Here is a 19,236-nt window from a genome sequence, read left to right on the forward strand (position 1 = left end):
CTGAAAGGGTTCTTGGAAAAGTGGGGCAGGTAGTTATCTGTATTTAAAATTATACTATAGATCTGTTGCTATAACTCAAAATAAACCATAAAAAAACATAGAATTACTTGAAAAATTTTGATATTTTTACCTGTTTTTTATTCATGGCGGCCATCTTGGAAATCAGCTGTTTTGCCTGTTCCTCTTTCCCTTTGGATATTAACCAGCGAGGGGATTCAGGGATAAAGAACCACAGAGGGAACTATAAGCAAAATTTGGTTATAGCTTACAAGGGGCAGATTTAGCCTTGATAAACCCCCCCCCCTTATTTTTGAAATAAATTAAAATAAGGAGTTGTTTTTTCTATGTCTAACTTTGTGAACCTATATTCCTTCGGTTTCCTAACCGAGGCTATTAAGTACCCATATTCTAAGAAGTAATTAAAATCTAACCTGAATAGCCATACAAGCAGATAAAACCCATTGTAAAGTTACATAGTTTCTAAAACAAATTTTTAAGTAGAGTTGAATAATTATCGAGACTCGGAAAGCACTCATTTTTAAGGCAGCTCTGATAAGAATATTTACTTTTTTAAACATGTTTAAAATAATAGTTACTTTATAAAAAGAGCCGCTACTCCCAAAATTGCTCCTCCAATGGCATAAGGAATCTAAAACAAAATAAAGAGGTTATAACAATCTTATTGATAACAATTAAAATAAAAGCACACAAATTTACGAATATCGACCAAAAAGTATGGCAATTATTTACACTTTTTGTTGAAATTTTGTGTGATGGCTAAATATGTTTTTTTTTTTAAATCGGCTATTAAATAAGGAAGGTTAAATTATGTTAGAAAATAAAAACAAAAATAATTTATGTTTCCTGAATCGCGTATGCTTTTAAGAAAATTAGATTTTGAATATAGAATCTTCTAAATTTATTGCCTTTAAAGTCCTTAGGAAATCATCACAATAGAAGAATGTTAAGGTAATATTTATCTTGGAGGCCTCTAGGTAAATTTAAAGTTGAAGAAGGGGGGTGGGGGAGTTTGGGAGTAGATACTCCACTTTTTATGTTATTTTTATAAAGAAAAAGTGAAAAAAAAATTTTTTTGAGTGTGGTAGTTTTTAGGGGCCATTTATCTTTGGAGGGTAATGGTACCCTCCACCAAAATATTTGAACTACTCTGAACCTATAAGGAAAACTATGTAGCAAGGTCTTAATCTACATACTGATATACAGATAGACAGTCAGACATGCTCTAACTTTTTTATAGTGATTATCGATTATAAAATAGAAAAAAACGTAACATTTTAATAATTCTTAAGCAAAAATTTACCAAATACATTTCAACTATTCTATTTCTTACTATTCTATGTAAACTTGATACATAGCTGTAATGAATAGTTTTACGCAGTGGATAATTATAAACATTTATCAATACTCAATATTTTTAATGAATATCTCTCTCCTTTAATCAGGGAAAGAAGGAGTCTCTAAAATTTAAACTAGTTGTTGTTTTTATGAAAACTTTCTTTATTTAAGATGTCAATATAGTTTTTTATTAGTGCTGGTAAAAGTTTAACATTATATAAACTTTAAATTTTCATAGTATTTTTAATCAAAAAATATATATGGAATGCTATTCATGTCCTTAATGTTGGAGTATCAAATAGCATTACAATAGATGTAGAATATATGTGGAAATTATATATAACAGAGAATATTTTTTATCAATTTAGCTTGTTAACATGAAACTTGTTTAGTATCCAGTTCGTGCATCCAGTAGAAAGGGAAGGGATGGTTTAAAAGGGGTGGAAAATTTTTAGGCCGGTGCAAGTTTTGCTTTATTAAAGAATCTGAAAATATAGTGAAAGATCCAAGTAATAATTTATCCATTAGCATTACACTGTGCTGAATCATACACGGATGAAACAGCGTAGAGTGTCCAATAAGAAATGACATCATACCATACAAATAATCAATGATAGGCCAGTATACAATTTACCATTGGTCAATTACAATGTATACTGGCCTTTCATTGGTCATTTGTATTGTATTGACTTTATACGTAGTTTCTACCTGGATAGAATTGCCATGTAGAGACTTGACTGTTATCCATGGAAAGACTGTGGACAGCTAACCTTACAAACAATTTTAGAAAACAAGAATCATTAAGTTAGATAATAAAAAACTTTTTGAAAATATCTCAATATCTGTTTTTTTACATATATGAAAACAATATCATATTTACTTTTCAATTATTCAACAAATTTAAAGTCAAACGCTTTGTTAAAATCAAACTATTATAATGTTATCCAAAATTTGTTAGATTGTCATTGGTATGCACAGTTTATAAACCTTGTGACCTTTGAAGTATTTCAATATGATGAAGTATTAATCAACCCCCCAGGTTAAAGGGGATCAGTAATATTTGACATAAAATCACTTCACATAAATTCATTTCACATAAAATATTTCACATAAAGTATCATTTGACATAAACTCATTTGACATAAAGGTACATTTGACATAAAAACGTTTCACATAAACTCATTTGACATAAAGGTACATTTGGCATAAAGGTATACTTGACATAAAGGTACATTTCACAAAAAAGTTACACTTGAAATAAAGGTACACTTGACATAAAGGTACATTTGACATAAAGGTACATTGCATGGCAACCGGTGAACAGAATCTCAGTTCTGCACCACAAGCCTCGCACTACTGAAGTTCCCATGTCTATTCAGTCATATTTATATGAAAATATTTTTAGAAGATTTTTAAATTTTTTTTTGAAGATTTTCAATTTTTTCTGGAAGATTTTAGAAATTTTTATTTATTATTAAAAGAAAGCAAAATTACCTTGGGGAAAATCTTCAAAAAAAAATTTAAAAATCTTCTAAAAATATTTTCATATAAATATGACTGTATAGACATGGGAACTTCAGTCGTGCGAGGCTTGTGGTGCAGAACTGAGATTCTGTTCACCGGTTGCCATGCTCGGGGAAAAAAAATGACAACCTCGGGTACACTTTGAAAAGTATCTTTATGTGAAACATTTTATCCCAAGTGTACCTTTATGTCAAATGTATCTTTATGTCAAGTGTATCTTTATGTCATACGTACCTTTATGTCAAATGTACCTTTATGTCATATGTACCTTTATGTGAAACGTTTTTATGTCAAGTGTACCTTTATGGCAAATGTTTTTATGTCAAATGTACCTTTATGTGAAGTGATTTTATGTCAAATGTTTTATGTGAAATGAATTTATGTCAAATTATATTATGTCAAATATTACTGATTTGGTTAAAGGAAGATTCCCCCTCAATTATTTTGTATTTTGAAAAAAATCAAGGTGAGTAAGCGGCTGCTCCCCTAGCATAAAAAGGCTCTGCATTATAAGGGATAAGAAAGAAGGGATGACCATTCCAAGGCTTAAATCTAAAAATAAATTTTCCTAAAACCACCAGGACTCATATTGAAGCTTTCCTTACAAAGAGTACTTAATCAGTTCAGTAGTTATTGATTTGAAATCTTAAACTTCAGACAAAAAAACCTACTACTTTATACATACAAAAGGATAGAATTAACCTGTTTTGAACCTACTAATTCAACAGTAAGTGTAAAGGATTCATTAAAAAGACCAACAGCTCCACAAGCAGTTAGAAACCTGAAAATATTTTCAATAATAAAATTGTTCTCTGACTATTAATTCTCATTGAACTTCGTTTTAAAGCTGATCACATCAATAAAAGTATTTTTTGTTTTGTTTATTAAATTATCTTGTAGCAAGTTTTAAGCCCAATCACATAGAATTTTATCTAAAAAGAATAGTAACTTTAGAATCTTTGCAGAATTTAATATTTAACATTTTGATTTTATATCTATTAATGAAAGAATCATCCTTTTGATTGAAAACTCAAAATGGTAACAACTGAAATAGCATGCAAGAAAGCCAAATATTAATATTATATATTATACTCAAAACCTAATTTAAATCCACCTACCTTAAAGTCAAATAGGACCAATATTCCGGCATAAACGCCCCAACAAATGAACTCACTGTTGAAACTGTTATACAAAATAGTAAAGCCTGAAATATATAGGCGTGCAAAGAACTTTGTCTAATGGTGGAGGGGTGGTGGTGACAATTTGAACATTAAAGCAAAAGATGAGGCATGTGCTAAACAATATTTTGACCAAGAAGTCTTTGAAATCAGCCATTAGCGTCGGAAATAAATATTAACACAGTCAAGTCTCTACAAGGTAGTTGTCTGAATTATACATCTATACTCAATTATTTCTGAAATATTTTGCCAAATTTTGCTCAGTATAAAATCTAAATGAACCAAGGGGACACTTTGGTTCATGAGTAAGAGCATTTTGATTAGAAATACAAATTTTTTCTTCAACTTTTGAAATTCTCACCAATCTTCTTCCATAATGATCAGAAATATAACCAGTTGTAGAACTACCAATCATGAGGCCAACCATATAGATACTTCCAACTAGGGAGAACTAGATAGATAGATAGATAATTAGAAATATAACCAGTTGTAGAACTACCAATCATGAGGCCTACCATATAGATACTTCTAACTAGGGAGAACTAGATAGATAGATAGATAATTAGATATATAACCAGTTGTAGAACTAACAATCATAAGGCCTACCATATAGATACTTCCAACTAGGGAGAACTAGATAGATAGATAGATAATTAGAAATATAACCAGTTGTAGAACTACCAATCATAAGGGCTACCATATAGATACTTCCAACTAGGGAGAACTAGATAGATAGATAGAAAATTAGAGATATAACCAGTTGTAAAAATACCAATCATAAGGCCTACCATATAGATACTTCCAACTAGGGAGAACTAGATAGATAGATAGATAATTAGAGATATAACCAGTTGTAAAAATACCAATTATAAGGCCTACCATATAGATACTTCCAACTAGGGAGAACTAGATAGATAGATAGATAATTAGAGATATAACCAGTTGTAGAACTAACAATCATAAGGCCTACCATATAGATACTTCCAACTAGGAAGAACTAGATAGATAGATAGATAATTAGAAATATAACCAGTTGTAGAACTACTAATCATAAGGCCTACCATATAGATACTTCCAACTAGGGAAAACTAGATAGATAGATAGATAATTAGATTTATAGCCAGTTGTAGAACTACCATTCATAAGGGCTACCATATACATACTTCCAACTAGGGAGAACTAGATAGATAGATAGATAATTAGATATATAGCCAGTTGTAGAGCTATCAATCATGAGGCCTACCATATAGATACTTCCAACTAGGGAGAACTAGATAGATAGATAGATAATTAGATATATAACCAGTTGTAGAACTACCAATCATGAGGCCTACCATATAGATACTTCCAACTAGGGAGAACTAGATAGATAGATAGATAATTAGATATATAACCAGTTGTAGAACTATCAATCATGAGGCCTACCATATAGATACTTCCAACTAGGGAGAACTAGATAGATAGATAGATAATTAGATATATAACCAGTTGTAGAACTACCAATCATGAGGCCTACCATATAGATACTTCCAACTAGGGAGAACTAGATAGATAGATAGATAATTAGAGATATAACCAGTTGTAGAACTATCATTCATATACTTCCAACTAAAGAGAACTAGATAGATAGATAGATAATGATCAGAAATGCCACTTGAAAATTATTTACCTTAAATTCATTGTCACAAACCAGATCAAATTTTGTGGTAAAGGTTTCATCAAATTCAAAACTATTGTAAGCATATTCTGAGTTAGTTGAGCAGACCTCTGTTTTACCTTCGGGGTTCCTAAATACATTAGAAGAATGACAACATCCATAAGCAGCAAAGTATCAAAAAATCATGCATGGACAATTTCTCAACTTTTTTTTCAATCTTTGTAGCATAACTGACAGACAGAGAAAGACAAAGAATTAAAGAGTAGCTTTGCTATCACAAAGAGATAAGACTACAACTCAACCAAGACGTTAATAAATCATTATCTACTGCTAGTTACATTTATCTTTTGAATTGAATGACTATATGTCAGGTTTTTATAGGATTTTGAAAAAAACGTAATATAGAGAAATAGCGGCTACGCCTCTGAAGACCTCTAGGGGCACTAAAAGGAATTTAATGAAAAGAAAAAGTAAAATAAAATTTTGTTTGGAGGTTTTGATTTTTTCAAGAGGAGAAGCTATACTATAAATGTGAAGCATATCGGTTCAGTGGTCAGCGAGATCCTCTTGTTCATACAGCCAGACAGACAAACATATAGTCATCCTCTTACTTTTTTTATATAGATATTCGTTAGGAATTTAAGTAAGGACAGTCTTTCAAACAGATTTTTATAAATAATTTTGAAAGACAAAGACAAAACATAGGAATTGCAATTAGTATGAATGCATTTCTGGGTAAAAATAAGCAAAAACGAAGATAATATAAAACAAATATCTTACTTTAGGAACATAAGCAAAAGTTTAATACAAAGAGAATTGATTTTGTACAAACATGCAGAGTTACAGGGATAGGATAACGGACGATAAAATTATCGTCTCCCAATTCTCATATGTTAAATTTTGTATCTAAAAGCTTACAACTATTGTGGGGAATAAAGGGGTGTGGATTATTTAAATTACCACCCTCCCTGACAAACTTTTAGAAAAAAATGCACTCAATGGTTATTGCGATCTATGGAAAACAAGAAAACTGCTACCCATTGAAAGGGGAATCTTAATTGATAGATAAAGAACAATAAATTGACAAACAGTTAAAAGCTGTTTATTTGGGGAGGATATTTAAGTGTCTGTTTTAGTCTTTGTGCCCGGCAGTGTTGCGGAGCCAGAGCCGGGAGCCGCCATATTTTGCTGGAGCCGGAGCCGGAACCGTAATTTTCGTTAAAAAACGGCTCCGGCTCCGGACTAGATAAATAAAGAGAATTTTTATAAATTATAATTTGGTAACTCTGTTTTGTGATGTGCAAAACAGTGTATTCACTCGAAGTTGGGTAAGTGATCGGTTTAAATCTCGGCCCAAACAGCTGAAGACATTACGACATAAATTTACGTAATTTAAGAATGATACTATTATTTGTAGAGATGCTAGGCATCCAAACATTCTTTAGTGTACTGTACTTATTGGTCAGGTAAACTTTTTATTATGGGAATCTTTTCTTTGATGCAATTCCGTTAATGTTTATTTTTGTTTCGTTATACGTATAACTAGCAACGACGCTCCTAGAGGCATCTAGGGGTACTTTTAATTTTAGGTTTTAACTAAACGATTTTTCTAGACACGATTCCTCTTGGCAGGGTGGTTTAACCCTTCGCTAAAATAATCATCAACTTTCCCTGGACCTATCAGAAGCTTCAATGTAAAGTAAACCCATCCTTCGCTACATATAAAAAAAGCTTACTACTTTATATAATAGGATATGTATATTAAAACATATAAAATCATACGTGAAAGGTTTCGTGATTTTTTTCGAAATATGCATTTCTTCTCTTAATTTGTCCATATTTAAATTCCAGTCGTGATTTCTTTGTGCTTTGGATGTTGTTATCCTTGTGAAGATGCAATAATTATTCCTCAACTGCATCTTATTTATTAAGAACACACAATGGTTGGCAAAGTTTTTATTACTTTGGTCAGATAAGATCCTACTGTACATCAATGATTCTTAATAGATTAGAATAAGAATTGCCACACCAATATTATCCTTATAGTAAAGTAAAAGTTTCTCTGTCAGTCTGTACCATAAGATCTCGCCAACCACTGAATCTTTATGGTTCTCCTTAACAGTGTTGCTTCTCATAGGTCTCGGGATGGTTTGGGGGAGGAAACCACCACTCTTCCAAGAAAAAAATGCCCTTCCCCTCCCCCCCCCCCAAAAAAAAAGTTATTTTACTTTTTCTTTTTAAACCTTCAAGTGCCCCTAGAGACCTCTAGTGGTGTAGGCGCTAGTACTTTATTAAATGAACAAGGACAATAAAGTCCAATAATGGCAAACCTGTTTGCAAATATAGCCAAGTTATACAATAAGATAAAATAAAACAAGGATAACAACAACCATAAGTTGCGAAATACAAGAAATCATGGAATACACGCTCAGACAACGTGAGTTATAGAGTAGATATTTAGTTCTCATAACAAAAAGAGAGTATATGCAAAAAAAACAAGAAAAACACGAAACCTCATGAAAAAAACTGTTCTATTTAAAACATGACCGACGGACAGACGGACAAAACAATATACAGATAAGATGCGCATATATAATTGGAATCTTTTAGTTGTATATCTTTCATTTTAGCCGAGAAAATTACATTTCTCCTTATTGTTACGGATTGACTGACGGACATACAGACATAGTGAATTATAAAGTAGCTTTGTTACTTATGAGAAAAAGAGAAAAAGAAATATATTATTACAACTCAAAATTAGCTACGTTAACTTTTTTTACCTTGTACAGAAGTTATAAGTTTGATTAATAATTGGAATAATGTATCTACAATTGTCTTCAAAATCAGCCAAATCTGCGTTGTCCTGTAATAAAAAAGAAATAAAAACTGACGTTTTCCCTGAAAGGGCTAAATCGAGCAAAAAAAGCCCTCTTTTATTTTTATAATTTCAAAATAAAATTTATAGAAACAACGTTGATGGTGTTTAATGTACCTGATATGTCCAATCACCATTATCACAATTTTCTACCTAAGAATTGAATAACTCAAAATATCATTTTTGTTTTCTCAAATTCTTATATTCAATTTGATTATGACATTAAATTTTAAAGTAATTTAAACGTATTTGGATTGTGATTTGGACAATCCGAAATTTTGTAGTTGAAAACTGTAGGTCATAAATATGTACCTTTCTTTAAGATGTTAGAGAGGGGGAGGGCCCGGGGTGGGGTAAGAGTGAACGAATGTAATAAAGAAGGAACTTCTTTTCAAAGGATTAATCCATCCTTCGACGTCTATTAAGTCTAAGGCTTACATTTATGGTGCTAATAAACAAATGTCAAATATTATCAGAAGTAAACTAATGTTCCACATTATCAAAGCTTTATTTGTTATTTGTCTGTCTAGGAAACAAGGTTAATTAAGTTTACAGGAGCGCAGCTACAACAGTTTGTTTCGAAAGATAATGATAACTGCTTGACTGACTTATCTTCATTAATTTAGTTTCTATTTTTGATTAGGGGATCTTGTGGTATTCGGCAACCGTGAGCCATGCCTATGGCATCCCTGATCTAGGGTTCGGTGGAGGGTCAATGGCCCTCCCCCGAGTCCTGGGGAAGGGGTCTAGTGACCCCCTCCCTATGCTTAAAATTAATGATTGAATCTGTCATGTTTATTATGGCTAACTGTATTCTTAATTCTCCCCCACCCTTTTCAGGGATGGGGGATCATTATTGCCCAAACTGACCATTGTATATGTATTATGCTGCTTTTATGTTATGATTATTTATTCCTATCCATGTAATTATTGTTTGTTGTATATAACTTCAGTATCTTTTAAACCTTCAATAAAGTGACAACTGAAATAGATGTTGATCATTATCTAGTGAATGCTAGAGAAGCGTAGCTTCTCTATAGTAAGGTGTCCACGTCTGTTACACTGCCGTAATCTAATTGAACTCCGGTGTCTGCCATTTATCCTCGGCGGATACCACAACTTTGGTGACAGCTGTGTGAGATTACGGCGAACCACAAGTGTAGAGCAGACGCGCATCTGAGGCTAAGGTACTCCCAGCAGTGAATCTGGCAAAACTGACGCAAGCAACCTGAATTACCCACCCTGGACAGCAAAGTTTAACTCTGCATCCGGCAGTTGTGGAAGCGAGACAGCGAAATTTGACGAATAACCGCGAGCAGCGCTGATATCTAACGGAGAATTGAGCGCTCAAAGGGCTGAAACAGGCCTGCGGACCGGCTGAAACAAGCCAAATAAGTGTAAACGGCTGGAAATAGGCCAACTTTACTGCAAGAAATAGCAGGATCCGAACCAGTGGCGCTAGCAGGACGGGACATTCCCTGCCGCCATCAGCCGGATTTGGATCAGCGGCGCTAGCAGGACGGGACATTCCCTGCCGCCGATAGGCTGAAACATGCCACATAGCTGCAAGCTGCGAGCTAACATACGAGTGTAGTGCACCAGAACAGAGAAAAACTACGTCAATTCCAAGTATCCTGAGAGGCTACAACGCAGCCACCCATCTAGAAAAACAGATATTATGTTACATTGCAGGGATTACCACCCTGGTGTGATGGCTAAACAATAGATTTATGAGCAAAGCTTGGCAAACAAATTGTTGTGTTGTGATAAATCTAAGAATAGAACAGGCTTGGATTTATTGTGTATTGTGATAACAGCTAAAAATAGAACAGAGTTGGTAAACAAATCTGTTATGCAATTGTGATAAGGACAAAAATAGAAGCTAGATGTAATATAATAAAGACCCTGATATACAATCAAAACATCTCAAGCCCACAGCACAACAACAATACACCCCTTATTCCAAGGGAAAGGGAGGAGCCCCTCTCCATTGAAGGCAAATACAATCAGGGTGATATAATAGATAAGCCTAGGATTAAGAAGAAAAGGCACTATTACACCAGCACCCAGTTACCTCCCTCCCTCACAGGGGAAACGGACGGAGTTACCCCCGTCCCCTCACGCGCTTCCCCCTTCCTACCCACACTGGACTAAGTCCGTCTGTAGTGTGGGGCTAGCGATCGGACACACAGAGCGCCATTCACGGGTAGCGCAACAGAGTGCGGAAAATATCATAAATCCAACGGACGAAGCGGACCAATAAGAGAGCGAGTTGAGGGGTGAGAGCGCGTTTTCCCCGTGTGCGCGGATTTGACGGTGCGGACGCGCGTTGCAAGGACAGGAGATTTCACGCACACACACGCACACACACACACACACACACACCGGAGCGGAGCTACTCCATAGCATTTAACAGGGGTATTTTTAGCAAATAAAGAATTACAAGCTTCTCTCCTTCTATCTCTAGTGTGATAAAGGAAAACACAATCAGTTCCTGACAGCAGTTCAGACCCTCAACATCTATCTACCCCTACCAGCCTACCCTACAACCTCAGCACCTAACTAGTGATAAGTACAGCTAAGTTATATCTTTGCAACTAAACTACCAACCTAGTGATACAAACAGTGTTGGCTGTTAGGCTAGAAAGCCTCAAGTGACAAACCATTCATTTTAGTACTGTATAACTTTGTGCCCGCCGTTGAACCGTTGACCCAATGGACCAGCAGCAAGCCCCAGGAGGTGACCAAGCCCCAGGATGGCTCCAGGATGACCCTCAGCCGGCCCCAGCCGAGTACCGCAAGCTGATGCTGAGCAATCTGCCGGAGTATAGAGGGCCGCCCAAGCAATCCTGGTCAGCACATATCCGCAGACTCGAGATGTCATGGGCGGCTTACCGCGTGCCACCTCATGATTCCCTCAACCGCCGCAACGCCCTCTTACTGTCACTGGTAGGGCAAGCGGCGGAAATGGCGTCCCATCTGTTTGGCGAGGCAGGCCAAGCCTTGACCTACGAACAGGTCAAGGCCGAGTGTGAATTGTTATTTCGCCCTGCTTTTGAATCCCAAACGCTTAAACAAGCGTTTAGGGATTACAAGCAACACTCGACAGAACCTATACAAGCGTACATATCAACTAAGTGCGCCTTGTATAGGGACGCCTACAACCATGAGGATCTTGAGTTGTTGGTGGACGAATTAAATCGTGGAATTCGTAACGCCAATGTAAAACGCCTCATGATGACCCATGAAATTACGAGTGTACCTGAGTACACTCGTAAGGCCATGTTTACCGTCACCATGGTTACTAAGCAACTGAAGGAAGGTGTGTGCTTAGTGGACTCGACCGAAGGGCTGACTGGATCTGCTTGCATCCAGTTGCCCCAATATGACGAGTCGGAGCCAATGGAGATTGGCTCCGGGTCTCCACCAGATGGGGAAGGTCGCTCCAGATGACAAGGTCCCAGGTCGCTGCTTCCGCTGCCAGGGGAGAGGCCACCGAGCTCGAGACTGCCCAACGCCTGTGGAAGTTAGCCTAGAGGAGAGACGCACCCAGCCACGCCGTGACCGTTCTGCCAAGTGTGAGCGTTGCCACTATGACGGTCACACGGCGGCCGAATGTAGAGCTGACTGGGCCCAGGTAGCCAGCCGCAGGCGCACCGCCGATAAGGGTGCCCCTCCAGGGAAGCCCAGCAGAGTGGCCCACATGGAAGGGAGCGCGCCCCCAGCACCACAACAGCAAGCAGCCGCCCCCAGAGCTGCGGACCGAGCCGATGGGATGCCGCAGTTTGGGACTGTCCCAGCTAGGATCAACGTACTGGGCGGCGCGGCTGAACCCAACCGGGTTGGCCTAGGCTTCAGTCTTAACCATCTGGGGCCAGAGCTGATCCAATCCAACAACATAGCCGAGCCAGAGGTACTGAGGCCCCAGCCTTTTAGCCTCAACATGATGGAACCTGCCCGACTGAGCCTACCCAGCAAGAGTGGAGGGGCGCTGCCCAGCGTCCCTGAGACGGTGTATGGGGAGGCCCTGGCAGCCGCTGAACGAGAGAGGCAGGAGGTGCTAGCCAGCGCCTCTGCATCGATGTATGGGACGCCACCCGGCGTCGCCACCTGGGATGATGGGGGGGTGCTATCCAGCGCCTCCCACCTGGTGCCTGGGGCGACAACCGTCGCCGCCACCGAGATACCTGGATCCTGGAACGAGCCAGCCTCCAACCTGATGTCTGGGGCGACAACCGTCGCCGCCACCGAGAGACCTGAGTCCTGGAACGAGCCAGCGGTCCCAGCCTGCAGGGAGAGCCCAGCTACATGCCATCCAGAGCCCCCTGCCAGCCAGGAGAACCCAGCTGCTCAACACCAGGATAAGTTGAATTTGTTAAATGTGTTGTATCCAAGATATTGTAAAAACCCAGCCTTGCCTGTGCCCCCTGCACCAGAGGCTGGGGAGATTGAAATTTGGGAAAATAAGGACTTGCCTGTGCCACATGCACCCGAGTTCCTAGGGCAGGGGAGGGAAGTGAGTAAGGGCGAGCCTGTGCCACATGCACTTCAGCCCCATGCCACTGGGCATGCTTTGGACAAGGGAAGGGAGCACTTGGGGCTAGGGGAGCCGACACCCAGGCAAGTGCCAGTCGCTTGCCAGTCTGTCATTGGGGAGGGTATCGGGGTGCCTCGGCCGCATACAGATAACGCTCAATGGAAACTTGTGTCTAGCCAGGAGCAGCCCAGCCGTGTCCAGTCCCAAGAAGCAGCCGTGACCAGAGCTGAAGATCCCCAGCCGCGTGTACGAGGAAGATGGTTGCCTGGAAGCCTCTCCCATTGGTGGATGGTCCTGTGGGGCCTCCTGCTGGCAGCCGTGTGGCCTACAACCAGCTACGTCCTGGTGGGATGGGACTGTGCCAACCCCACCCATGTCACATCCTACAATAAAGAAAAGATGTGTAACACGGAGCCCCTACACCAGGAGGTGCCCCTGGGCCATGAAGTACACGTCCTGCAGCAAGTTAAGGTGAGGGAAACCACCGGGTACAGTTGTCAGCTCACCGTGTCCCAGTGGACATTCAGGTGTGGAGTATGGGGTCACCTCAAGGTGACCTCGGTCCCCACCCTCATGAGGCCAACCAAGATAGACCCAGAAGCGTGCCGAGACCTGGCCAGGAACCGAGTCTACACGTTGCCAGGCAAGACCCAGCCACTGACGTTCCAGCTGAACCATCCACTGTTCTTCACCATCGATATGGTGGGCGCCCTCGTCAACAGCCCCGAGGGGGTGGGTTGTGAAGGGGAGGACGTCCACTTCGAGGGCCAGCTATACCGCAACGAATTAGTGCTCCAGGAGCGACGGCTGCTGGTCAAGGAGGAGACCTATGTGGTGGAGGATGGACGGGTGGAGTCCCAGTCTGACCACCTGACCCTAGAGTGTCCCCATTCTGAGCTGTCCTGCATCACTGGGGAAGCAACCTACGTGTGGGACCACCTGGGAAGAGATTGCCCCTTGAGGCTGATCTGCAGCCTCCAGCCCAGCCTGGTGATGGATGCGTATCTGGTTGACCATCAGGCCCAGTTTTTCATCAACATGACCAACCCCACCTCGATTGTGAACTGCGACTTCGAGGCCCATGCCACAAACCATCCAGCGTTGTTCGTGGCAGCTGACCCAGCCGCGGCTGCGCTGCCCAGAGTGTCGGCCAGGGATGTTGACGTTCCCCTTCAAGCACAAATACATGCAGGTTATATTGGATTTACCCTGGAAACGCGCATGAAAAGCACCGCAGCAGAAGAAGTAGCGGCCAACTGCTGGAAGCTCCAGCAACTAGAACCGGCCCACCCGGTGCGTGTCCAGGGGAGCACGTTCTCGGTACTGAGGGGAGACATCCTGCTGCAGCTGACCTGCCAACGTCATAAATACGTTGTCCGCGAACACAAGGAGTGTTGGGACAAAGTGCCAGTGGAGCCCACAGGTTTTGTAGACGCTGTGACACGGGTATATAGTGAACACGCCACCAAGATTCCCTGCTCCTCCACCTACCCCCTGACTGTGCACGCGGAGGAAGGCTGGATAGAGTTAACCCCCGCTCCCAAGAAAAGGCCACCCCCGCTGGATACGCCTAAGCAATTGTTGACAGAACCCTTAGATGACTTCAGTTCAGGTGGCTTGTATTCGCAGGCTGAGTTGAACGACTGGCAACAACTGCTGGCGTTCACAGCATACAAGAGTGCCATGCTGACCGGCCTATCCTATGGCTCCTGCGTTCAGCAAGGCAGCTGTTTGGCCACAGGAGACCATGGGATAGTGTCCTACAACATTGACCGACTGGCGGAGGAAGGAGAGGCAGCCCTGGATGTCTGGGCTGGATTTAGACAAGCCATCCACGAGTGGGGAGATGGCGCAGCCATACTGTGTTTGCTGTTGTTGATCCTCAAACTGCTGGGGGACCTAACCATCATTTCCCTGGCAGCAGCACAAGGAGGAGTCCGGGCAGCCCTGAATGCGATATCACAAGTGTTCCTGTACCATCCAGCTTTGTATAGGAAAGCGCTGGCTAGAGCCAGGCTCAACCATGCCAAGTCCCGGGACTTTTCAGTGGACTGGGATGCCATTCCCATCGGCAGGGAAGCAGCCGAGGAAATGGTGTCTATGAAATCAACTGACAGCGGGCATGACCGCCCAGGTAGGCCAGGACCGCCCTCTGGCCGACCCCGCGGCCCCTCAGGAGGACAGGCCGCTGCTCAGACGATTAACCTGGCCGCCAGCGCCCCAGCCGCTGCCAACAACAACCAGCAGGCCCCACTGCTGACCGTTCCAGCAACAACTGTGCCACCAGCAAACCTGATACCTGCCGGCGCTGACCAACGTGTCCAACCTAAGCCAGCCTCTGCCTTCTACCCCACATTGGGAGCCCATCAACCCTAAGAAGACACTCACCACTAGGATTCCATTGAATCATTATCGTTTGTATATATATCTTAGCCCTAAGGAGCGGACCGAAGGCCTCAACCACTGTCGGAAGTCTGGTAGGGAAATCATCTCCCAGCCTTCCGAGGGGAGAGTTGTGGTATTCGGCAACCGTGAGCCATGCCTATGGCACCCCTGATCTAGGGTTCGGTGGAGGGTCAATGGCCCTCCCCCGAGTCCTGGGGAAGGGGTCTAGTGACCCCCTCCCTATGCTTAAAATTAATGATTGAATCTGTCATGTTTATTATGGCTAACTGTATTCTTAATTCTCCCCCACCCTTTTCAGGGATGGGGGATCATTATTGCCCAAACTGACCATTGTATATGTATTATGCTGCTTTTATGTTATGATTATTTATTCCTATCCATGTAATTATTGTTTGTTGTATATAACTTCAGTATCTTTTAAACCTTCAATAAAGTGACAACTGAAATAGATGTTGATCATTATCTAGTGAATGCTAGAGAAGCGTAGCTTCTCTATAGTAAGGTGTCCACGTCTGTTACACTGCCGTAATCTAATTGAACTCCGGTGTCTGCCATTTATCCTCGGCGGATACCACAATCTAACTCGTCTCAAAAAATACTCTTATGAGAAAAATTCAAGCCTACCCCCCTAAAAGTTTTTATTGTTCCCAAAAAGCAATATATATTATATAAAAAAAATACAATTGATTACGTTTTATATACAGGCAAAAACATACTAACGTATGGAGTAGCTATGCAACTAATCGTTTCTACCTTACATCTGAATCCATTGGTAGGTTGGAAACCTAATGGAAACAAAGAAGAATGGTTAAATGTCAATAAAATAAAATAAAGCATAATTTATAACTTACAGTCCCAAAATATAAAAACAGCCGAGTCACTACAAAAGAACAAAAAGCAATTTGTTAACAGACAAAAAGGGTGTCTAACACTTGGTACAGGAAAGTGTCTAAAGTATACATCTATACTCAAACTTCTATTGTCATCACAAATAAAAAAGGTTTGACCTATACAATTTGAAAACACGATGTAATTTTTTATATGCAAGAGAATTTGAATATTTTGACAAGGTTCCAAGATTCTTATTGATTAGGTTTATTATTGAAATTCAGCTCCAGAGTAGTTGAATATTCAAATACTCTTGTATATCCAATAGGGGTAAAGTGTGGATATTCAACTACTCTAGGGAAATATGCATGGATACCCTACTATTCTTGGGAAATTTGTAGATATTCAAGCACAATCAAACCTAAATTTCTTACGGCCATTTTGCGTCTAATGGAGCAAGTCTACTTTATATTACTACCTGTTAGAACATGCATTAGAATATGTATTCCTGGGGTCAAGGCTGTAATCCATAGTATTCCTTAAATAATAGTTTCAGGTAAGAGTGTATCTATATAATTATGGTCGGTCCGTCCGTCCGTCCGTCCGTCTGTCCGTACGTCCCCAAAGGTTAGCTCTTTTCGTTAATTATCCTATTGTTTTCAAACTTTGCGTCATAATCATATGTAATGTATAAATCATCATCAAATTTTTCGAATACTGATTCCAAGGACAACAAAGTACAATGTTTTAAGCAAAGCATCTCTATAATCAAGTCCTAAAATTGTAATTATTTCTTTAAACAGTATCCTGTATAAGCTCTTCAAGTGTTTATGTTCGTTTGTCCTTCTTTTTGATTCAAAGTTTCGCTTTTATTTATGTTTTCATCCTTGCTAATTTTAAATTATATCTATTTTTGTTTTGTATTACTTAAGTTAGGTTAGATTAGGTTATATTGAGAACTAGGTAGCTTAAAAAGATTAGGATACCACAATATATGCTCGACAGGTATAACTGTATAGGGCTCCCCATAGGGTTACTAATAGGAAAACAATATCACAATCACAATATCACAAATTATCAGTTTATCATAGCTCAACCTAACCTTAAAGCACCAATTAGTCTACATTTTTTATATGAAATTTTTAATTTCTTTGATAATTTAATGGCCATTTTGTAAAAAATTGTTGCTACACTGTTTTTGCTGCGCTACTTATTGATATGTCTAATAATACCTATTGAAATAGCTTGAAACTTGCCCCATTCACCAATCTAGGTAAAAAGAGTTATAATTCTATGTGTTTCAAATTAAAATTCTCTTTTTCTCTCTCTTCTTTATCCCATTCCCTCTAATTATCTCTCTCGCTTTAAATAGCTTCTCCCTCTGTCTCTCTTTATCTATCTTTCTTCCTATTTCTATCCCTTTACTCTCTAACTATCTAGAAATCTTTATGCCAACTATCTCTCTTTACCTATCTATCTCTATCTTTCTTCCTCTCTCTATATCTGTATATTTCTATCTAACTATCTTTCTCTATCAATGTCCATCTTTCTCTCTCTATTTCTTTTTATATTTCTAACTACCACTCTTTCTATCTATTTCTATAGGTATCTATCTATATTTCTATATCTCTATCTCTTTTTCTCTATCCCTTTTTTTCTCTCTTTCTCTATCTTTTTTTTCTCTCTTTCTCTATCCCTTTTTTTCTCTCTTTCTCTATCCCTTTTTTTCTCACTTTCTCTATCCCTTTTTTTCTCTCTTTCTCTATCCCTTTTTTTCTCACTTTCTCTATCCCTTTTTTTCTCTCTTTCTCTATCTTTCTTTCGAACTCTACTCTGTTTTTTTTTAATTGAACAAAACAACCAAAAACAATCTTTATAGAGCAACTTTGCTGATTAAGATGTTTGACCTCATCTAAAATGTCGTCGTAGCTCATAACCCGTTTATACCCTGAAAAGAAAACTTATGTGAATAGAGGTTTCGTGTTTTTTTTATAGTATTTTTATTGTCATATTTTTTAGGGTAGTTTGAATGATCATTAAAATGAATACAAAAACTTTCCAAGACCAATATGAAGCTTCACTGTAAAGTAGAGACATATCGGTTCAGCAGTTAGCAAGATATTTGGATACAGACAAACACACACTAATTCTATCCCATCTCTGAATATCCATAAAGAATGTGAATATCAAAGGTTAAAGATATCTAATAAGTATCGTCCTGTTCCAAAGGATCTCTTTAAGCCCTGTTTAGATATGGTTTCCTTTACAGTAATGTTTATGGATCATAGAAAGAAAACGAAGTAGTGGGATTCATCGTAATTTTACAAGAGCTTTTCTACTATTTCAAGCCCTTGTGGGGGTTTCTAACCCTGCAGGGCCAACTTTCTAATCCTGTAGGGCAATCATAATCTTACTTTACCTAAAATAATATATCAAAGGCTACTGTGAAAATACGACGAAACCCGCTTCTTCGTTTACTTTGCATGATCCAAGTTTCTTATAGCTAGGTCATAAAGATGTTTTTATGTCTACACCAGTCGGAGTGCAGCTATTGGCTCTATATATTGATCAGTGAATGTATGTTTATTAAGATCCCGAACAAAGACTTTTTTCATTATTTTTCATACCTGAAGTAGTTTTCTCTTCCATGTTTTCACTTACTTATTATCATGTAACTGATTATAAGGCTACTGAATTAATTTTAGTAAGTATTTTTTTCAATGTTACTTTAATACTTTAGCTAGTTCGTTGGACACAAGGTTTATCTCAAAGAGCCTAAATTATACTGGTACCCAAAGTTTTATAACCACGTTATCTTATTCGTTGGCTTAAAAACCTTGGGTTCTTTTATTGAATTTCAATCGGTTGGTTTTAA

General features: G+C 39.2%; 1 protein-coding gene across 1 annotated transcript in view; it reads right to left on the bottom strand.

The window, feature by feature from the left end:
* The window catches only part of LOC145333850 (solute carrier family 22 member 4-like), a 32,023-nt gene extending 12,961 nt beyond the window's left edge, over positions 1-19,062 (bottom strand). Inside the window, exons 1-15 of the mRNA XM_080179108.1 lie at positions 18,989-19,062; positions 18,269-18,309; positions 17,594-17,630; positions 16,840-16,899; positions 16,287-16,318; positions 8,708-8,743; positions 8,496-8,578; positions 5,728-5,845; positions 4,420-4,509; positions 3,999-4,084; positions 3,583-3,661; positions 2,065-2,121; positions 597-649; positions 432-480; positions 131-241 (exon numbers count right to left, since the gene is read on the bottom strand). Of these exons, the coding sequence (XP_080035234.1) occupies positions 131-241; positions 432-480; positions 597-649; positions 2,065-2,121; positions 3,583-3,661; positions 3,999-4,084; positions 4,420-4,509; positions 5,728-5,845; positions 8,496-8,578; positions 8,708-8,743; positions 16,287-16,318; positions 16,840-16,899; positions 17,594-17,630; positions 18,269-18,309; positions 18,989-19,010 (954 nt within the window). The 5' untranslated portion in view covers positions 19,011-19,062. The remainder of the gene's footprint in view (positions 1-130; positions 242-431; positions 481-596; positions 650-2,064; positions 2,122-3,582; positions 3,662-3,998; positions 4,085-4,419; positions 4,510-5,727; positions 5,846-8,495; positions 8,579-8,707; positions 8,744-16,286; positions 16,319-16,839; positions 16,900-17,593; positions 17,631-18,268; positions 18,310-18,988) is intronic.
* Positions 19,063-19,236: the final 174 nt, after the last annotated feature.

Source organism: Acartia tonsa, chromosome 12 (genome assembly GCF_053477335.1).
Source record: "Acartia tonsa isolate MP-2025a chromosome 12, ASM5347733v1, whole genome shotgun sequence".
Taxonomy (NCBI): domain Eukaryota; kingdom Metazoa; phylum Arthropoda; class Copepoda; order Calanoida; family Acartiidae; genus Acartia; species Acartia tonsa.